Here is an 18,255-nt window from a genome sequence, read left to right as displayed (position 1 = left end):
CATTTTCTTTGCCTAGAAATTACCTTATTTAAGCTTCGTGCTGCACTATCTTTTCCACCTGGAGTCAAATTTCTCAGCTGAACATCGAGCAAATCCACTAGTTGATCCATAGCACGAACAGAATATGTAATGTCTCCCGCATTTAGGTGACCTCTTGTATGCTCTGAAAGCTCTCTTGCAATGTTTGCTGCTGTTTCTAGTGATTTCAGCTTTGAAAAAGAAAGGACAATTCTGTCAATTAAAATATGTGAGTACCAATAATATTTTGGTACAAAAGTGAATGTTCCATGCAACTTGATTTTTTTTTTCCATACTGCATGGAGTAACAGCATAATATTGAATAAGGAAAACAGTATAGTATTAAACCGTATAATATTGAATAACGAAAATTTGTACATAGCGTATATAGGGGCCGATTAAGACCTGTTGGGTCAGGTTAAAATTTATCCTGGCTCCTGATTGTGGGAGCAAAAGCCTTCATTGAGTTTCACAGTCACTAGACAATAGCTGACCGCAGGGTGGCCAGGGCGCTGGCAGAGGGAGGTCGCTGGGGTCTGAATTCTAGCATTTCATGGGCGTGTCTCATTTCCAGTTTTTTACAATCCCAATTTGGTAAGCCTGTATTCATACAGTAGCTTAAATTCTCCAACCCTTTTATTAGCCTGGTTGCTTCTGTATGGACTTTTTCCAGGTCTATGACTGGACTCTTTACAAAATTGCGTATACAAGCGACAGGCTAATACTATAGCTACATACCTCCCAACAGTCCCTATTTTAGTGTCCCGTGGTGAGGGGGGCTGTTGGGAGTCCCCCCTGTCGGCTGCTAAGCAGCGGGGAATAAACGCTGTGCGCATGCGCACAGCGTCTATTCCCGCAGCCAGGGGGCTGGGGGCATGGCTAGAGGCTCACAGAGCCTCTGGGTCATGCCCCCATAGCGTAAAAATGGGGGCGTGGTCTCGCGTGAGAGCTGTGAGAGCTGTGAGTATAGGCCACGCCTTCGGTGCACATCGGCAGTGTCCTGTGTCCGGTGACAAGAAAGTTGGGAGGTATGTAGCTATACTACTAGATTTAGAGCTAAGGGTCAGAAATGCAATCTCCAATTCAAAGGGCTGTAAATTGGTAGTCATTTCCTATGTGTTTTATTTTAAAAAAACAACACCTGTTCCATTTCTTTTTATATACTCACCAACGTTATTCTAGTTAACTGGTTTATTAAGACTCCCTTCATTCCACAAAATTTATTTAAATTAATGTAATAAAAATAAAATAAAGAGGCATTCAAATAACTACTAAGTACATCTAATCTTGATAATAATAAATGAAAAGTAAGGGGGGTGTATATTTCTCGCCATGCCGTACTGTCAATGGGAAATGGTCATTAGGTTGACACAGCTAAGGTTGACATACATTGGGTCGACCACTGAAGGTCGACAGGCCTCAGGTTGTCAAAGACAAAAGGTCAACATGCCTAAGGTCAACAGGCTCAAAAGGTCGACACATGCATTAGTTCGACATTGGGAATGTTGACAGTCAAAAGGTCAACATGTGCCGACAGGCGGGATTTCATGCTCTACCATCCACTATGACGTGGGTGGAGAATAGAATAGTGTGTCCGAAGCAAGTACAGTGTGCCATGTGTGAGCACACGTTGCACCTATATGGCGTCCATGTCGACTATGTCAACATTCGGGACAAAAAACGTGAAAACCCCATGTCCTTCTTTTGACTGCTGACCTTCTCAATGTTGACCTAATGCATGTGTCAACCTTATGATCTTGTCAACCTTAGGTAGGTTGACCCTTTGTCTGTGTCGACCTAAGGCCTGTCGATCCAATGTATGTTGACCTTCATTTGATCGACCTAATGACCCATGCCTCTTTCAACATTCAGAAATGCTTTATCAGTCTTAAAATACAAAAAAAGTACATAAATATTTTTTATAAAGTCAAAGTATAATGGTCATGCATATTATGGTGAATAAAACCAAACCCTTGTTCGCATACCATTAAAATACCAAAGTGTAAATATTAACTCCAAACTATAATCAATGCAAAGAAACTTCAAAATAAAGAAGAATAACCACCAACTCAATAAATCCAATATAAATTAATACAGACAATATGAAAATGAAATTCCTTGTATTTCTATAAAATATAATGCCCCAGTATATAGAATATTTTTTCAAAGGCTTTTAACGAACAGCCAAATATGCCTTTAATAATATAATTGTGGATATTCTTTAGGGAATTTTTTCATATTACAATGATAGTCTTGCACTCAGATTCTTGGGGGAAAATTTACTAATGTCGGCTGTATACGGCCGATCCCCATACAGATGGGTACTAGCAGGATCTACCATATATGGCCCGAAAATACGGATGGAGAATATGGCAAATTTATGAAGCTGATGTTTTCTCTAGATTCGTATTTACTGATGTCGTAGTCATTCGTATTTGGTGGCTGTATATATGGCCACCAAATATGTATAATGCAGCAGCATTGCACTGATCGGTCAGATCCCTGCAATGCTGCCCTGTATATGAAAAAAAAAATGGCAGTCCTGGTTGTGGAAGTTAATGGGGGCCAAAAAAGTGGGGTCCCCCCATATTTCTATAACCAGTATCAGGCTCATCAGCAATCCTGGTTCCCAAAATACAGGGGACAAAGAGAGCAGGAGGTCCCCCGTATTTTGACAACCAGCGCCCCCTGACCAAAGCATTAACCCTGACTGGTCAGCCTGGGCCAGGACTCTGGGGGAGTGGGGACCCCTCAATAAAGGGTCCACCCCTCCAGGGCACCCCCTGTCCAGCTGATGTCCACTTGTAACAACCAAATACGGCTGACCCTGTCGTATTACATATGGCCGATCAGCTGCATTCAACTAATTGTAAATCAGTCAGTCATAAGTACCTGGCCATACAGTATGTAACATTAAATGGGTACAAATGACTGCATTCGTACCCATCCGATCTTAGTCAATTTTCCCCAAGCCGTCTCAAATTCCACACTGTATAAATTTTCACCTTTTGTCCGATATGACTGATCCACGGAGAAGAGCAATTGCTTAAATCTGGTCCTTGTGGATTCCATATTCCATCAGGAGTGATGCAAGAGTATGTTGCCACACCTACAATAAAATAGCAAACTATGATTAATAATGTTACCAGTGGATCAGTAGCAAGTAATGCAGCACAGAGTCAAGTACAGTCATCACCAATAACATGTATATTAAATAATAACTTACCCCTTTATAAAGCACATTTTTTTTTTTTTCACATTTTAGTAATAGTTTGGCCAAGTACAATTCAAGTATTAGTAAACTAAGAAAACATGAAAAATAACTTGTCAAATATGTGGGTATTTTTTTGTTTTTCTTGAACCTTATATTTTATGTATTGTCATCATCTTGTTATGTACAGTATTACTTATGACCAATGTAAAAGTAAAGTGAGGTGATGCTTTAATAAAAACAAGTTTATGAAAAACAGTTTTATTTTGGCATTGGTAAACATACAGATGGAGCACCTCTCAGCCAGTGCTCTGAAATCAGCACTGCTAGCAAACTTCAATTTCGTCTGATCATCACATCTTGCAGCAGGTACACCTGACATTCCCTCTGATACTTGCCCCCTCTATCTATTCCTCAATGTCCCCTTCTGTCTGAGCCCTGCCCTATTCTCTTTGATCCTCCATGCACACTTCTCTCTGAGCCCTGCCCCATGCCCCTCTCTCTGATCCTCCATGCACACTTCTGTCTGACCCCTTCCCCATTCTCTCTGATCCTCCATGCACACTTCTTTCTGAGCCCTGCCCCATTCTCTCTGATCTGCTCCATGGACACTTCTGTCTGGCTCCTGCCCCATTCTCTCTTAACCTCCATCCTCCATGCACACTTCTCTCTGAGCCCTGTCCCATGTCCCCTCTCTCTGATCCTCCATGCACACTTCTGTCTGGCCCCTGCCCCATTCTCTCTTATCCTCCATGCACACTTCTCTCTGAGCCCTGTCCCATGTCCCCTCTCTCTGATACTCCATGGCCCCTTCTGTCTGATCCCTGCCCCATTCTCTCTGATCCTCCATGCACACTTCTGTCTGGCCCCTGCCCCATTCTCTCTTATCCTCCATGCACACTTCTCTCTGAGCCCTGTCCCATGTCCCCTCTCTCTGATACTCCATGGCCCCTTCTGTCTGATCCCTGCCCTATTCTCTCTGATCCTCCATGCACACTTCTGTCTGGCCCCTGCCCAATGTTCCCTCTAATTTTACGAAGGCTGTGTGCGGCAAAAGATTTTGGCTGTGCAACTTTGGAAGGAAATGTAAATTTGTGTGCGTCACTTATGTATAACTGGAAAACATACCTCCCAACTTTTCTTTTGAAGAAATAGGGACGCCCGAAAAGGGGGTGTGGCGTATGCAAATGAGGGCGCGGCTTATGCTAATTAGCCGCGACCTCATTTTCATACGAGAATAGACGCTGTGCGCATGCGCACAGCGTCTATTCTACTACATTGGGGGGTCTCCCAACTGCCACCCCCCCGCAGCGGGACAATGCCTGCCGCGGGTGGGACGTCGGGACAGGACCCGAAAATCGGGACTGTCCCGACGGAATCGTGACAGTTGGGAGGTATGGGAAAATGACATTCAGCATTTGTGTTAACTTTACTTCAAAATGATATTAAACATTTAAACATTCAAAACACAGCAAACAATGTAGTTAATGGGTGAAACACACATTAATTGAGTCCACAAATGCAAAAAGGGACCACTGCTGCTTTGTGCGCTCTGTTGTAATGTCTGTGCGCACGCTTGTCGAGTTGTGTGCGCGCGCACGTGCGCACAGCTTAGAGGGAACACTGCCCCTGCCCCATTCTCTCTTATCCTCCATGCACACTTCTCTCTGAGCCCTGTCCCATGTCCCCTCTCTCTGATACTCCATGGCCCCTTCTGTCTGATCCCTGCCCCATTCTCTCTGATCCTCCATGCACACTTCTGTCTGACCCAGGGGCGGATTGGCCCTGGCGGGAAACCGGGGAAATTCCCGGTGGGCCGGTCCATAACAGACCAGAACCGGCCGCTCTCCCCCCTGGCTGGGCCGCGGACAGCGATCGCAGCAGTTGGCGGCTGCAGCGTCTGACTCCAGTCCTGGCAAAACAACTATATCTGCGGCTTTGCCAGATTCAAGATGGCCACGGGAGGGCTGCTGCGCATGTCCAGCTGCATGCAGCTCCTCCCGTGGTTCTTGTAGTGCAGACTGAGGTGGCCAGATCGTCGGCACAGGTGAGGTTACCGCACACCCACCCACCACTACAAGGATGGTGAGCAGGAAGGGTGAGCGGCTGAAGCATGGGAAAGCTGAGTGGTGGCTGGCAGACTCAGTCACCGAAGTGGGGAAGATGTAAGATGATTGGCATGCATGTTTTTTTTTTTGTTGTTGTTATAATTTGTTTAATTGACATGGAGTTTTCTTCATCCCAGCTGAATGGGATGGAGTCTGTGGCCTCCCTTAAAAAAAAAAAAATACTTTGTTTAAAGTATACATTATGTATATAAATGTATATGTAATGTAATGTTTTTGGAACGAGGGGATTTGAAAGTGGAGTGCACTGCATGCGTGAGAGGGGGGGGGGGGGGAGTTCTATATGCTATTATGCAGGGGGTGGGGTGGAAGGGGGTCTCTTCACAAGCATAAGTGCACATAAGTTGCTGCCTGTGATGAAGTTTTGTGCAGCCTTAAGTATATATATATATATATATATATATATATATATATATATATATATATATATATATATATATAGACATTGTAGGGGCTCTGCACACACTAAATTAACTGATAATAAATAATGGAGATTTAGTTCATGAATTGATCAATGCATTTAAGCCTGCAGCCCCCTTTATGGGACCCCACTTTTCGGCAGGTCCTAACACTATCGCTGAAAATGGCTACAATACACATAGCTATCACATCAATGTTTGATTCTATGTGTATTGTAGCCCAGAGGTTCCCAATCTTTTTTGATTCACGGCACCCTAGAGAATCAGAATTTTTTTCACGGCACCCCTAGGTCCAAAAAATTAATTAGATTGGGTTTATATGCGATTCTTAGCGGCAGTTATGTGGTAAAGGGCAGGATTTGCTTCTGTTTGTACACATTCTATGATTGGCAGCCACCAGCACTGGTTTAGCTCCTAAATAATTAACCATTAATAATTTGAGTTGGTCCTGGACCACCAAGCTGCGGCACCCCTGCATGTGTCCCGAGGCACCCCAGGGAGCCACGGCACACAGTTTGGGAACCACTGTTGTAGCCATTTTCAGCTATAGTGTTAGGACCTGCAGAAAAGTGGGGTCCCGTGAATGGGGCTGCAGGCTTAAATGCATTGATCAATTCATGAACCAAATCTCCACTATTTATTATCAGTTAATTTAATGTGTGCAGAGCCCCTACAATGTGGTCACAAGCCATAGGGCACCCCAAATGTGTGTGTGTATTTATATATATATATATATTTACAACTGTATGTCTAGGTGTCTGCAATGTTGAACATCGTCTGATATGCTGGCTTGTTTCCTTCATTATGAAGCATGTTTAACTTCTCTTTATGTTTGTTCCTTAGAAACATCCTTCTGAGCGTGGAATCGGCAGCCGGGACGCATCCAGTTTGTTTCAGTGGGTCACCACGGCAACGCGTCAGGTTGCTAGGCGCTCCTGACTAGCAGAGATGACGTCAGTGGACGGGGACACGGCCGCATGCGGAAGTGAAGACCGAGCCACACTCGGCTGCCGGCCATGACTCTGCAGGATGGTAAGTATAAATGTATCACCGCTTCACAGCGGCTGTATTTGCTCTTTTCATGTTATGTTCATGTGTAGTGCGCCTTGAGGAAAATGCCCTTGGCGGCATTGAAACGTCGGCCCTGCCGCACATGATTGTCATGCAGCAATGCTAAATAAATAACGCTGATTTATTACTAAGACCCTGGAGTGACACATCTGTCTGCACCACTATATATATATATATATATATATATATATATATATATATATATATATATATATATATATATATATATCTTATATATTTGGCTACATCTGTCACTCAAAGTGTGTCTGAAGCTGTAACGCTGGGTGGAGCCTCTGACTCACATGTTAAACAGCAAAGACACAGCTACTCACCAGACACACCAGGTGAGCGCCCCACACCTCCATACCTCCCAACATGAATGCTCTGTTTGTGGACTTCCATCTTAATTTATGATTGTCATCACCTGTTTTAAACAGGGTAATTGATAAGAAAGGTGTTTAAGCACAGGTGATGGTAATCCATAAATTAAGAAGAAAGTCCAGAAACAGAACAATGTGTCCCTCCCCCTCCCCCCCATTCACGGCAACCTCACGATTAAATGGCACATGCAAAACACTGACATGGCTATGGTCGACAATGAAGAAGGTTGACATGAGTTTTTGAAGATTTCTTTTTCACTTTTTCAATGTTTTCATATTCATTCTCATGTGTCGACATGGACACCAATGAAGTGCCACACTTATGTCAACATTTACATGTGTTGACCTTTCTGTGTTGATTTTTTCTTGTGGCGATTCGCGGCACCCCCCGGCGACCCCCCCTCCCGCGATTCACAGCACCCCCCCCCCCAATTCGCGGCGACTCCCGCGATTTGCGGCCCCACCCTGTGAAACCCCCTCTCCTGCGAGTCGTGGCACCCCGTGACCCCCCCCCCTCCCACGATTTGTGCCAGCCCCCCCTTCCTCGCGGTACCCCCCACCCCCCGCGACCCCCCCTACCGCGATTCCCCCCCTGTCATTGCGGCAAGCCCCTGCGACCCACCCTCCCACGATTCACTGCAACCCCCCGCGTCCCCCCTCCCACGATTCGCAGCACCCCCCCTTCCCCCCCCCGCAATTCACGGCATCCACCCACGACCCCTCCGCCCGTGATTCGTGGACACACCTCACCTCCTCCCTCCCCCCCACCCCGCTCACGATTCACGGCAACCCCAGGATTAAATGGCACATGCAAAACACTGACACGGCTATGGTCGACAATGAAAAAGGTTGACATGAGTTTTTGAAGATTTATTTTTCACTTTTTCAATGTTTTCATATTCATTCTCATGTGTCGACATGGACACCAATGAAGTGCCACACTTATGTCAACATTTACATGTGTTGACCTTTCTGTGTTGATTTTTTCTTGTGGCGATTCGCGGCACCCCCCGGCGACCCCCCCTCCCGCGATTCACAGCACACCCCCCCAATTCGCGGCGACTCCCGCGATTTGCGGCCCCACCCTGTGAAACCCCCTCTCCTGCGAGTCGTGGCACCCCGCGACCCCCCCCCCCACGATTTGTGCCAGCCCCCCCTTCCTCGCGGTACCCCCCACCCCCCGCGACCCCCCCTACCGGGATTCCCCCCCTGTCATTGCGGCAAGCCCCTGCGACCCACCCTCCCACGATTCACTGCAACCCTCCGCGTCCCCCCCTCCCATGATTCGCAGCACCCCCCCTTCCCCCCCCCGCAATTCACGGCATCCACCCACGACCCCTCCGCCCGTGATTCGTGGACACACCTCACCTCCTCCCTCCCCCCCACCCCGCTCACGATTCACGGCAACCCCAGGATTAAATGGCACATGCAAAACACTGACACGGCTATGGTCGACAATGAAAAAGGTTGACATGAGTTTTTGAAGATTTATTTTTCTTTTTTGAATGTTTTCATATTCATTCTCATGTGTCGACATGGACACCAATGAAGTGACACACTTATGTCAACATTTACATGTGTTGACCTTTCTGTGTTGATTTTTTCTTGTAGCAATTTTTTTACAGTGACAACTATGTGCACGTAAATCTACACATCATCAACCAATTCTTTGTATAATATATAACACCTGTTCTGTTTTACTGTAGGTGTTTTAAGTCAGATCTTTTACTGCTACTATTACTGTTTATGTAAATGCATTCTGAATGACAGCAACATCCTACCATCCTTCTACAAGAATATATAACCAACTAGGTGATTTATCGCGCCCCGTGCCCCCCCCTCCCGCAATTCATGGACCCCCTGCGCACCCCCCCCCCCCACACACACACACCCCCCTCCCGCAATTCACAACCCTCCCTCCCGCAATTCACGCCCCCTCCCACGCTTTGCGGACCCCCGCCCTCACCCGCGATCCGCGGACACCTGCGCCCCTCCCTCCCTTGATTCACGGCACCCCCCACGCCCCTCCCACAATTCACGGCACCCCTAAGCCCCTCTTTAGTCCCCCGTATACTCACACACCCCTATCACTACCCAGCTTCCTGCTCTCCTGAACCGTAACTTCCACCACTGGGGAGTCGCTGACGCTGTTTTGCCCACATGCCCCTATCATGCCTCATAGCCCAGCCTCCTGCTCTCATGTACCCTAACTCTCACCCAGTAGGAGGAGACACTGACTCAGGGCCACCATCCTGTACTCCTGTACTGCCACACTGGACCCTCACCCACTGGCAGAAGCTGCACAGTATCTCCCACCCTCCTCTTTAGTCCCCCTTATGTCCACACACCCCTATCAATACCCAGCCTCCTGTTTTCCTGTGTCGTGACCTCCGCCAGTGGGGAGCCGCTGACTCAAAAACACCCTACTATATTATTGCACACACACCTAAACAACATGCACACACAGCCCCCACACCCACAAATGTCACTGTACCATCCACACTATCAATGTACATCTTACTCTGTAACCGCTTTTTAATTAAACAAAACAATACACACCCCCTTCCAAATCATATGCTCTCTATTTAACACATTTCACCTATAACTCAAGTTGCAATACAGGCCATCTTTCATACAATTCTAACCATCTTTCTCATATACAAATGTTCACAAATTAAGGGGGCGCAGCCCCTTACGACGGTGTGAAGAGCGCCCGTAGGGCGCGATGAATCACCTAGTGTGTATATATATATATATATATATATATACTGTATATATGTACTTTGAATGAGTGGCGCCACTTGTGCTATGAGGAGATATATAAAATAATAATAACAGTAATATTCCCTTTTCAAATATAGGGTGTCAGCCAATCTTTAAAAAAGACGTGAAGATATATCACATGGAAAATGTAAACAATGGATGAAGATAGCGGCGACTAATTACTGTACGGATGAGACTGTAGTATAAATATAAAATTGTATTTATTTAAGTGATATAAGGACATAAGTAAAAATGGACATACAGTTAAAAGATGCAAAAAGTTTTTTTTAAATGAGGCGGGACAGGACAAAAAAGTTATAAAAAATATATATAAATGTATGATAGTATAAAAAGATAAAAAGTATGGGAGGACTTTCTATCTAAAAACTTACATATACAAAAATTACTATTAGAAAAAGATAAAAATATTAGAGAAAAGTGCTTAACTTAAGATGGTAGGAGGTCAGGTTGCCCAACGTGTTTCGTCGATGTGACTTCATCAAGGGGTAAGGAGCAACTGAAGCCAGGCCGGTATTTATACCTGTATGCCTGCCCTGGAGCTAGATGACATCACTTCCTGTGACTAATTGGTGAAAGGGAGTTAAACTGGGTAAATCCAACTGAATGGATGTATATTGCACTCTCATTATATTGTGCTAGGTAATATTCATACAATCGCCATTATAACATATTCATACATATTTTAAAACGTTCACAAATGGACATAATAAGCAGCGCGCGGCACTTCCGCCACGTTTCCGGAGTCCAAATAATGTTATTGCGCATGTCCGCCTGTTTAGGATGTTCAACAATGACCTTCTCCGTCATTGCGCATGCGCCGGGCGGAGATGATCCCGGCGAGGCTTCATACAGGATTCTGTCTTTGTTCCTGTGTGCCGGGAGCCATTTTCTTAGTGATATTAAGCCCGATATCAGATCTGTTTCTCACGGCAGCCATTTTATTGTAGTTTTCGCCGTGCATTTGACATATGGAAAAGCAAAGGAGACACAGTAACTAAAACATAATTAAAATTGGAACTGAGACAATTACGTGTACTTGGGATTAACTGTTTATAAAGGGATAGCTAATTATTAATATAGCGCATTACGTAATTGTATCATTAATGAAACCATGATTATTTAAGAAAGAGTACTTTTTTAAAAGGGAGATTATTTATATAAAGAAAGTGCAGCGTGTCTAAAAAACTTATATTGTGCTGGTGTCAGGAAATTATAGCTGGTTAGCAATATAAGTGTGTACGTACCGCCCACTACGTTATTAGTGGTGAGTGATATATAAAACTAGTTATCAATAGGACAGTGTGTGCGTATCGCACACTATAATTATTAGTGGAAGTGACCATTATGAGTGTACATAGATCATTTATTTGTATATCTTATAAGTGCCAAAGTGTTAAAGTGCTAGGTGCATTATATAAGGCTGTGAATTAGGTCATGTCTATGTCCCAAGTGTTCCATCAATAAACTTTTTGTTACTACAGCACCGGGTTTTCCCAAGGGGTCTCCCTTCTTGGTACTAACCCGGCCCAACACTGCTTAGCTTCCAAGATCGGACGAGATTGGGCGTAACAAAGTGTGGATTGACTGTAGATAAGAAAGATGACACTTTTGAGAGATTTATTCGTGACCTTTTATTAATATCAAGTGCCCACATTGGTACAGGTATTGTGAATACATAGAGTGAGAAAGGTGATGTTACAGAGGGAAAGAACCTTATAAAAACCTTATAAAAAACCTTATAAAAAAGGTGCGATTTCATAACTGTCATTGAACCCCAGGGGATGCAGTGTGTTCAATTCGAAGATCCAATACATCTCCCTCTGGGATAATTTGTTTGCCAAATCGCCGCCTCTTGGTCCCATTTTGACCAATTCTATGGCCTTGAAAGTTAATCCCTCAGGGTTGGCGTTATGATGACTCTCGAAATGTTTGTAGATTGCATGGCTATCTATCTTGTTCTTGATATTTCTGCTGTGTTCTTGAATTCTCAACTTTAATGGTCTTTTAGTTTTTCCCACATACTTCATGTGGCATGGACATTCAAGAAGATAAATCACGGATGTTGTGTTGCAGTTCATAAAGTCTTTTATAATGTAGTCCTTGGTGTCATTGTAATTGGTGAACCTTTTTCTGTTTGGATGAACAAACCTGCATATATTGCATTTTCCACATTTATAAGAGCCGGTACATTTTATTCCGGAACTTGTCTGTAGGCTTTTGGATGTTAACAGACTTGGGGCCAGAATATCTTTTAGATTTTTGGATTTTCTAAAAATTACCTCAGGGTTGGGTGGTAGAATTTCTCTCAGAGTTGGATACATAAGTAATATGTTCCAGTGTCTTTTTAGGCTCTGTTTTATCTTTGTGTGATGTTGGTTGTACGTGGTGATGAAGGCCACTGAGTCTTTTTTCTCTTTTTTATTATTGTATTTCAGCAGATCCTCTCTTTGGATATTGTTGACTCTTGTTAGTGCATTATGAAGGACTTGAGTGGGGTATTCTTTCTCTTTGAATCTTTTTTCTGTATAGTTCGAGTTGGGCATCACATTCTTCATCTTTGTTGCAGTTTCTTTTAATGCGATTAAACTGGGAGTAAGGGATGTTCTCCTTCCATTTACGTAAGTGGTTACTCTTAAAGTGTAGATAGCTGTTCGTGTCTACTTTTTTGATGAAGTTTTGTGTGTGTACTTCAGTACCTTCCCCCAGCAATATCAAGTCCAGGAATTCGATTTTTGTTTTGTTAATGCTGGATGTGAATTTCAGGTTCATTTGGTTATTTCCGATGTAATTTAAAAACTCAGAGAACTGGTCTTCATCTCCTTCCCATACGATTAAAATGTCGTCAATATATCTTTTGTAAAATATGACATTATCTTTAAAAGCATGGTCCGTGTACGTTTTTCCCAACTCCCCATAAAAAGATTCGCAAAACTGTGTGCAAAAATAGTGCCCATCGCTGTACCGCATTTTTGGAGATAAAACTGGTCCAAGAATTTAAAATAGTTGTGACTTAGGATGAATTTCATAACGTCACATATAAAGTTCTTGTGCTGAGGGGTTACTGTGTCATCCTCCTCCAGGAATTCTCTGCATGCTTCAATTCCTACTTCGTGTTCGATACACGTGTACAGCGACTGGACATCTATTGTGGCCCAATTAAAAGAATCCTTCCATGTAAAATTTCTAAAAAGATTTAAAACTGTGGTGGTATCCTTAAGGTAGGCTGGCAGGTTTGTCACGTATTTGCGTAAGAAGATATCAACATACTCTGATAGGTTAGAGGTCAGGGAGTCAATCCCTGCCACTATGGGGCGTCCCAGTGGGTTCACCACAGACTTATGAATCTTAGGCAAAAAGTAAAAAATAGGGGTAATGGGATTGGACCTCATGAGATACTGATACTCATCTTTTGTTAGGACTTTTTTATGCAATCCTTGTAGTAGTAGCAGTCTCAATTCTTCTATGAATGTATCTTTTGGGTCTTTGGTAAGAGCTGTGTAGGATGCCTTATCGCCCAGTAGCCTGTTAGCTTCGCATACATATGCCTCACGGTCCATAATGACCAATCCCCCCCCCCTTATCAGCTTGTTTTAAGATGATCTCGGGGTTATCTTTAAGTTTTTTGAGAGCCTCCCTTTCTGCGTTTGACAGGTTTTTTTGTATGATTGGTTCACTTTCTTTCTCACAAAGGTCCTTTTTCACTAGATCATAGAAGATCCCGATGTTATTGCCTTTGGATTCTATGGGATAATATTTCGAAGTTGGTTTTAATCCTGATTTTGATGTATTTTCATAATTTTGAATGCTTGCGTTCTCTTTCCTTGCGAAGTGTCTTTTCAGTGTTAATTTCCTTACGAATTTATTCAAGTCAATATATGTCTCAAATTTGTTCATCCCTCCAGTTGGAGCAAATGATAAGCCTCTATTTAGAAGGGTGGTCTCTGCGTTGGTCAGTTTGTGTTTTGAAAGGTTGAATATGCCTTTAGGTTGGATCTTCATTGGATCGTTCTTTTCTTGGGTTCTCTCCCTCCTGCCGCCCCTCTTTCCTCTTCTTCTGTAAATCTTCTTTTCAAGGGGGATGCTATTCTCACGTCTCCCGTATTCTGGTGGCTGTGTCTGTGGATAAAAAATCATCTCCTGTGGATTTGAGCCTCTGTAGTGGTGTGTAGCGATTGGATGCTCTCCAGTGTGGTGTCTTGGGAGAGTCATATACTCTGATTTTATTTCTCGTGGTTTGGTTAGGTTGTTTTTGATATTTATTTTGTTGATATGGTGCATTGAAAAATCTGCTCCAGTTTTTCACTTTGCCTTGCTCGTAGTCATGTTTGTCTCTCTGTAATTTCTTTTCCTTAGTTTTGATTACCTCCTCCTCCATTCTTTCCATTTTCATATTCAGCACTTTTTCATTTATTTTAAAGTCCTCTTTGTCCTTGAATGACTCTAGTACAGTCTCTTTTGTCTTAATCTCTTCTTCTAGTAGTATTAGTGATTTTTTCTTCTCACTTATTATTAGTCTCATCAGGCTGATTGAGCAATTGTGCAAAATTGCGTCCCATTTCTCAATGAACTCGGTATCCGTGTTGCCAAACGTAGGTTGTTTGGTCAATCTAAGGCCTCTCGGGACTCTGCCCACCGAAATATATTGCTCCAGTCCTTTAATGTCCCACCAAGCTTTCATTTCTTTGGCTAAAAGCTTTTCAATTGTCCAAAATTTATCATCTAGATCGTCTGAACTTGCAGACTCAGTTATCACCTCAGTTTCACTGAAAATCTTTTGACACCAATCCTGCCTTTTATTGGTGCGTGCATTTGCTCTGAACATTTTTCAGAGTGTTTCTCAGCACCAGGCTGCCTCTCAAGTAATACCCGAAAGAAAAGTTTATGTACTTTGAATGAGTGGCGCCACTTGTGCTATGAGGAGATATATAAAATAATAATAACAGTAATATTCCCTTTTCAAATATAGGGTGTCAGCCAATCTTTAAAAAAGACGTGAAGGTATATCACTTGGAAAATGTAAACAATGGATGAAGATAGCGGCGACTAATTACTGTACGGATGAGACTGTAGTATAAATATAAAATTGTATTTATTTAAGTGATATAAGGACATAAGTAAAAATGGACATACAGTTAAAAGATGCAAAAAGTTTTTTAGACACGCTGCACTTTCTTTATATAAATAATCTCCCTTTTAAAAAAGTACTCTTTCTTAAATAATCATGGTTTCATTAATGATACAATTACGTAATGCGCTATATTAATAATTAGCTATCCCTTTATAAACAGTTAATCCCAAGTACACGTAATTGTCTCAGTTCCAATTTTAATTATGTTTTAGTTACTGTGTCTCCTTTGCTTTTCCATATGTCAAATGCACGGCGAAAACTACAATAAAATGGCTGCCGTGAGAAACAGATCTGATATCGGGCTTAATATCACTAAGAAAATGGTTCCCGGCACACAGGAACAAAGACAGAATCCTGTATGAAGCCTCGCCGGGATCATCTCCGCCCGGCGCATGCGCAATGACGGAGAAGGTCATTGTTGAACATCCTAAACAGGCGGACATGCGCAATAACATTATTTGGACTCCGGAAACGTGGCGGAAGTGCCGCGCGCTGCTTATTATGTCCATTTGTGAACGTTTTAAAATATGTATGAATATGTTATAATGGCGATTGTATGAATATTACCTAGCACAATATAATGAGAGTGCAATATACATCCATTCAGTTGGATTTACCCAGTTTAACTCCCTTTCACCAATTAGTCACAGGAAGTGATGTCATCTAGCTCCAGGGCAGGCATACAGGTATAAATACCGGCCTGGCTTCAGTTGCTCCTTACCCCTTGATGAAGTCACATCGACGAAACGCGTTGGGAAACCTGACCTCCTACCTATACTTTTCTCTAATATTTTTATCTTTTTCTAATAGTAATTTTTGTATATGTAAGTTTTTAGATAGAAAGTCCTCCCATACTTTTTATCTTTTTATACTATCATACATTTATATATATTTTTTATAACTTTTTTGTCCTGTCCCGCCTCATTTTTAAAAAAACTTTTTGCATCTTTTAACTGTATGTCCATTTTTACTTATGTCCTTATATCACTTAAATAAATACAATTTTATATTTATACTACAGTCTCATCCGTACAGTTATTAGTCGCCGCTATCTTCATCCATTGTTTACATATATATATATATATATATATATATATATATATATATATATGGGAGATGGCGGCCTGGCACTCTCCCGGCGACGTTCTCTATACCCCGGTGCCCTTGAAGAACAGATTTGTAGGCTTTGGAAGAAATCACGGCACTCCAGGGAAGTTTTTCAAAGAAGTGTAATTAAAAGAACCACACCAATGTTTCGGAGCTTGCTGCTCCTTTTTCAAGGTGAAAACAGTGAAACGTTACACTGTTTTCACCTTGAAAAAGGAGCAGCAAGCTCCGAAACGTTGGTGTGGTTCTTTTCATTACACTTCTCTGAAAAACTTCCCTGGAGTGCCGTGATTTCTTCCAAAGTGTGTGTGTGTGTATATATATATATATATATATATATATATATATATATATATATATATATATATATATAGCAGGTGTATGTACCAAGGTACGGGGGCGGCACTCGACGGACTTCACTGAGAACGAATGAACTGCACACCACACTGCAGTGAGTTCTGACGTTTCGATAATTTAATATCGTTTTCAAAGACAGTGTTAACCGCACTTACCTATATAGAAGAGAGGAATCACCCGAGTGTGCATCTCCGTGCTGCACGGCGCGGCCCGTGGCGCTGGACACATGACGTCATCTCTGGCCGCCCGCTCTGTCCGACGGGACCGCTGCCATGGTAACACATCGACGCTAGAGGAAGAAAAGTATAGAAAGAAAAGAGTTTAAAACGGCTGTATATTCCACTGTGGTTTACATAGACTACTAAGGAGAAATAATGCAATAGAAAAGATTAGAAAATGAGCCAGGGAGAAACAGAGATAAAGTTGAGAGAGATAAATGCATCAAAGTGTATGAAAATACAAAAAATGCAAAACAATCCACAAGATTAGCACGTAAGCATGGGAATGACAAAAAACATACAATGGGCATGGATAAATGCTGCATAAATACAATTCAGAAAGTTGATTGAAACTGCAAGGGGAATGTAAAGAAGGGAGTTATTGGAAATCAATGATAATCACAAAAAGCAACCAAGGGACAGATATTCATTCAGTCCTGCCGGATGGATGGTGTTCAGTCTGAATATCCATTTTGCCTCCAATTGGAGTAATTTTTTATCTCTGTCCCCACCACGAATATTTGGTGCAATTTGGTCTATCATTTTGTATTTAAGTGTGGGCAGGGGATGTTTGAAGTCTCTAAAATGACGTGCCACCGGCTGGTCGGATGGCGCTCCCTCCAAAGCTGATTTTATTGCTGAGCGATGGGCTGCCATACGCTCTTTGAACGTTCTGGTGGTCTTCCCCACATATAGCAATCCACAGGGACATCTGATAGTGTAGACGATGTAGCGACTGGAGCAGGTAAGTATCTGCTTGATTTTGATGCGCTGCCCTGTGTGCGGGTGTGCGAATGAATCACCATCCATCCGGCAGGACTGAATGAATATCTGTCCCTTGGTTGCTTTTTGTGATTATCATTGATTTCCAATAACTCCCTTCTTTACATTCCCCTTGCAGTTTCAATCAACTTTCTGAATTGTATTTATGCAGCATTTATCCATGCCCATTGTATGTTTTTTGTCATTCCCATGCTTACGTGCTAATCTTGTGGATTGTTTTGCATTTTTTGTATTTTCATACACTTTGATGCATTTATCTCTCTCAACTTTATCTCCGTTTCTCCCTGGCTCATTTTCTAATCTTTTCTATTGCATTATTTCTCCTTAGTAGTCTATGTAAACCATAGTGGAATATACAGCCGTTTTGATCTCTTTTCTTTCTATACTTTTCTTCCTCTAGCGTCAATGTGTTACCATGGCAGCGGTCCTGTCGGACGGAGCGGGCGGCCAGAGATGACGTCATGTGTCCAGCGCCACGGGCCGCGCCGTGCAGCACGGAGATGCACACTCGGGTGATTCCTCTCTTCTATATAGGTAAGTGCGGTTAACACTGTCTTTGTCTTTGAAAACGATATTAAATTATCGAAACGTCAGAACTCACTGCAGTGTGGTGTGCAGTTCATTCGTTCTCAGTGAAGTCCGTCGAGTGCCGC

At 42.8% G+C, this 18,255-nt stretch overlaps 1 protein-coding gene and 1 pseudogene across 20 annotated transcripts in view; both read right to left on the bottom strand.

The window, feature by feature from the left end:
* Positions 1-18,255, bottom strand: part of ADGRL3 (adhesion G protein-coupled receptor L3) — a 1,133,398-nt gene that overhangs the window by 673,116 nt on the left and 442,027 nt on the right. For all 20 annotated transcript variants that reach the window (XM_083179292.1, XM_083179295.1, XM_083179293.1 and 17 more), the window contains 2 exons: positions 3,024-3,127; positions 24-209 (listed from right to left, as the gene is read on the bottom strand). In XM_083179292.1, the coding sequence (XP_083035418.1) occupies positions 24-209; positions 3,024-3,127 (290 nt within the window). The remainder of the gene's footprint in view (positions 1-23; positions 210-3,023; positions 3,128-18,255) is intronic.
* Positions 11,482-11,601, bottom strand: LOC146037548 (5S ribosomal RNA; annotated as a pseudogene).

Source organism: Crinia signifera, chromosome 1 (assembly GCF_055691185.1).
Source record: "Crinia signifera chromosome 1, ASM5569118v1, whole genome shotgun sequence".
Lineage (NCBI taxonomy): Eukaryota > Metazoa > Chordata > Amphibia > Anura > Myobatrachidae > Crinia > Crinia signifera.
Note: the sequence above shows the minus strand (reverse complement) of the source record. Positions and strands in the feature narration are given on the sequence as shown.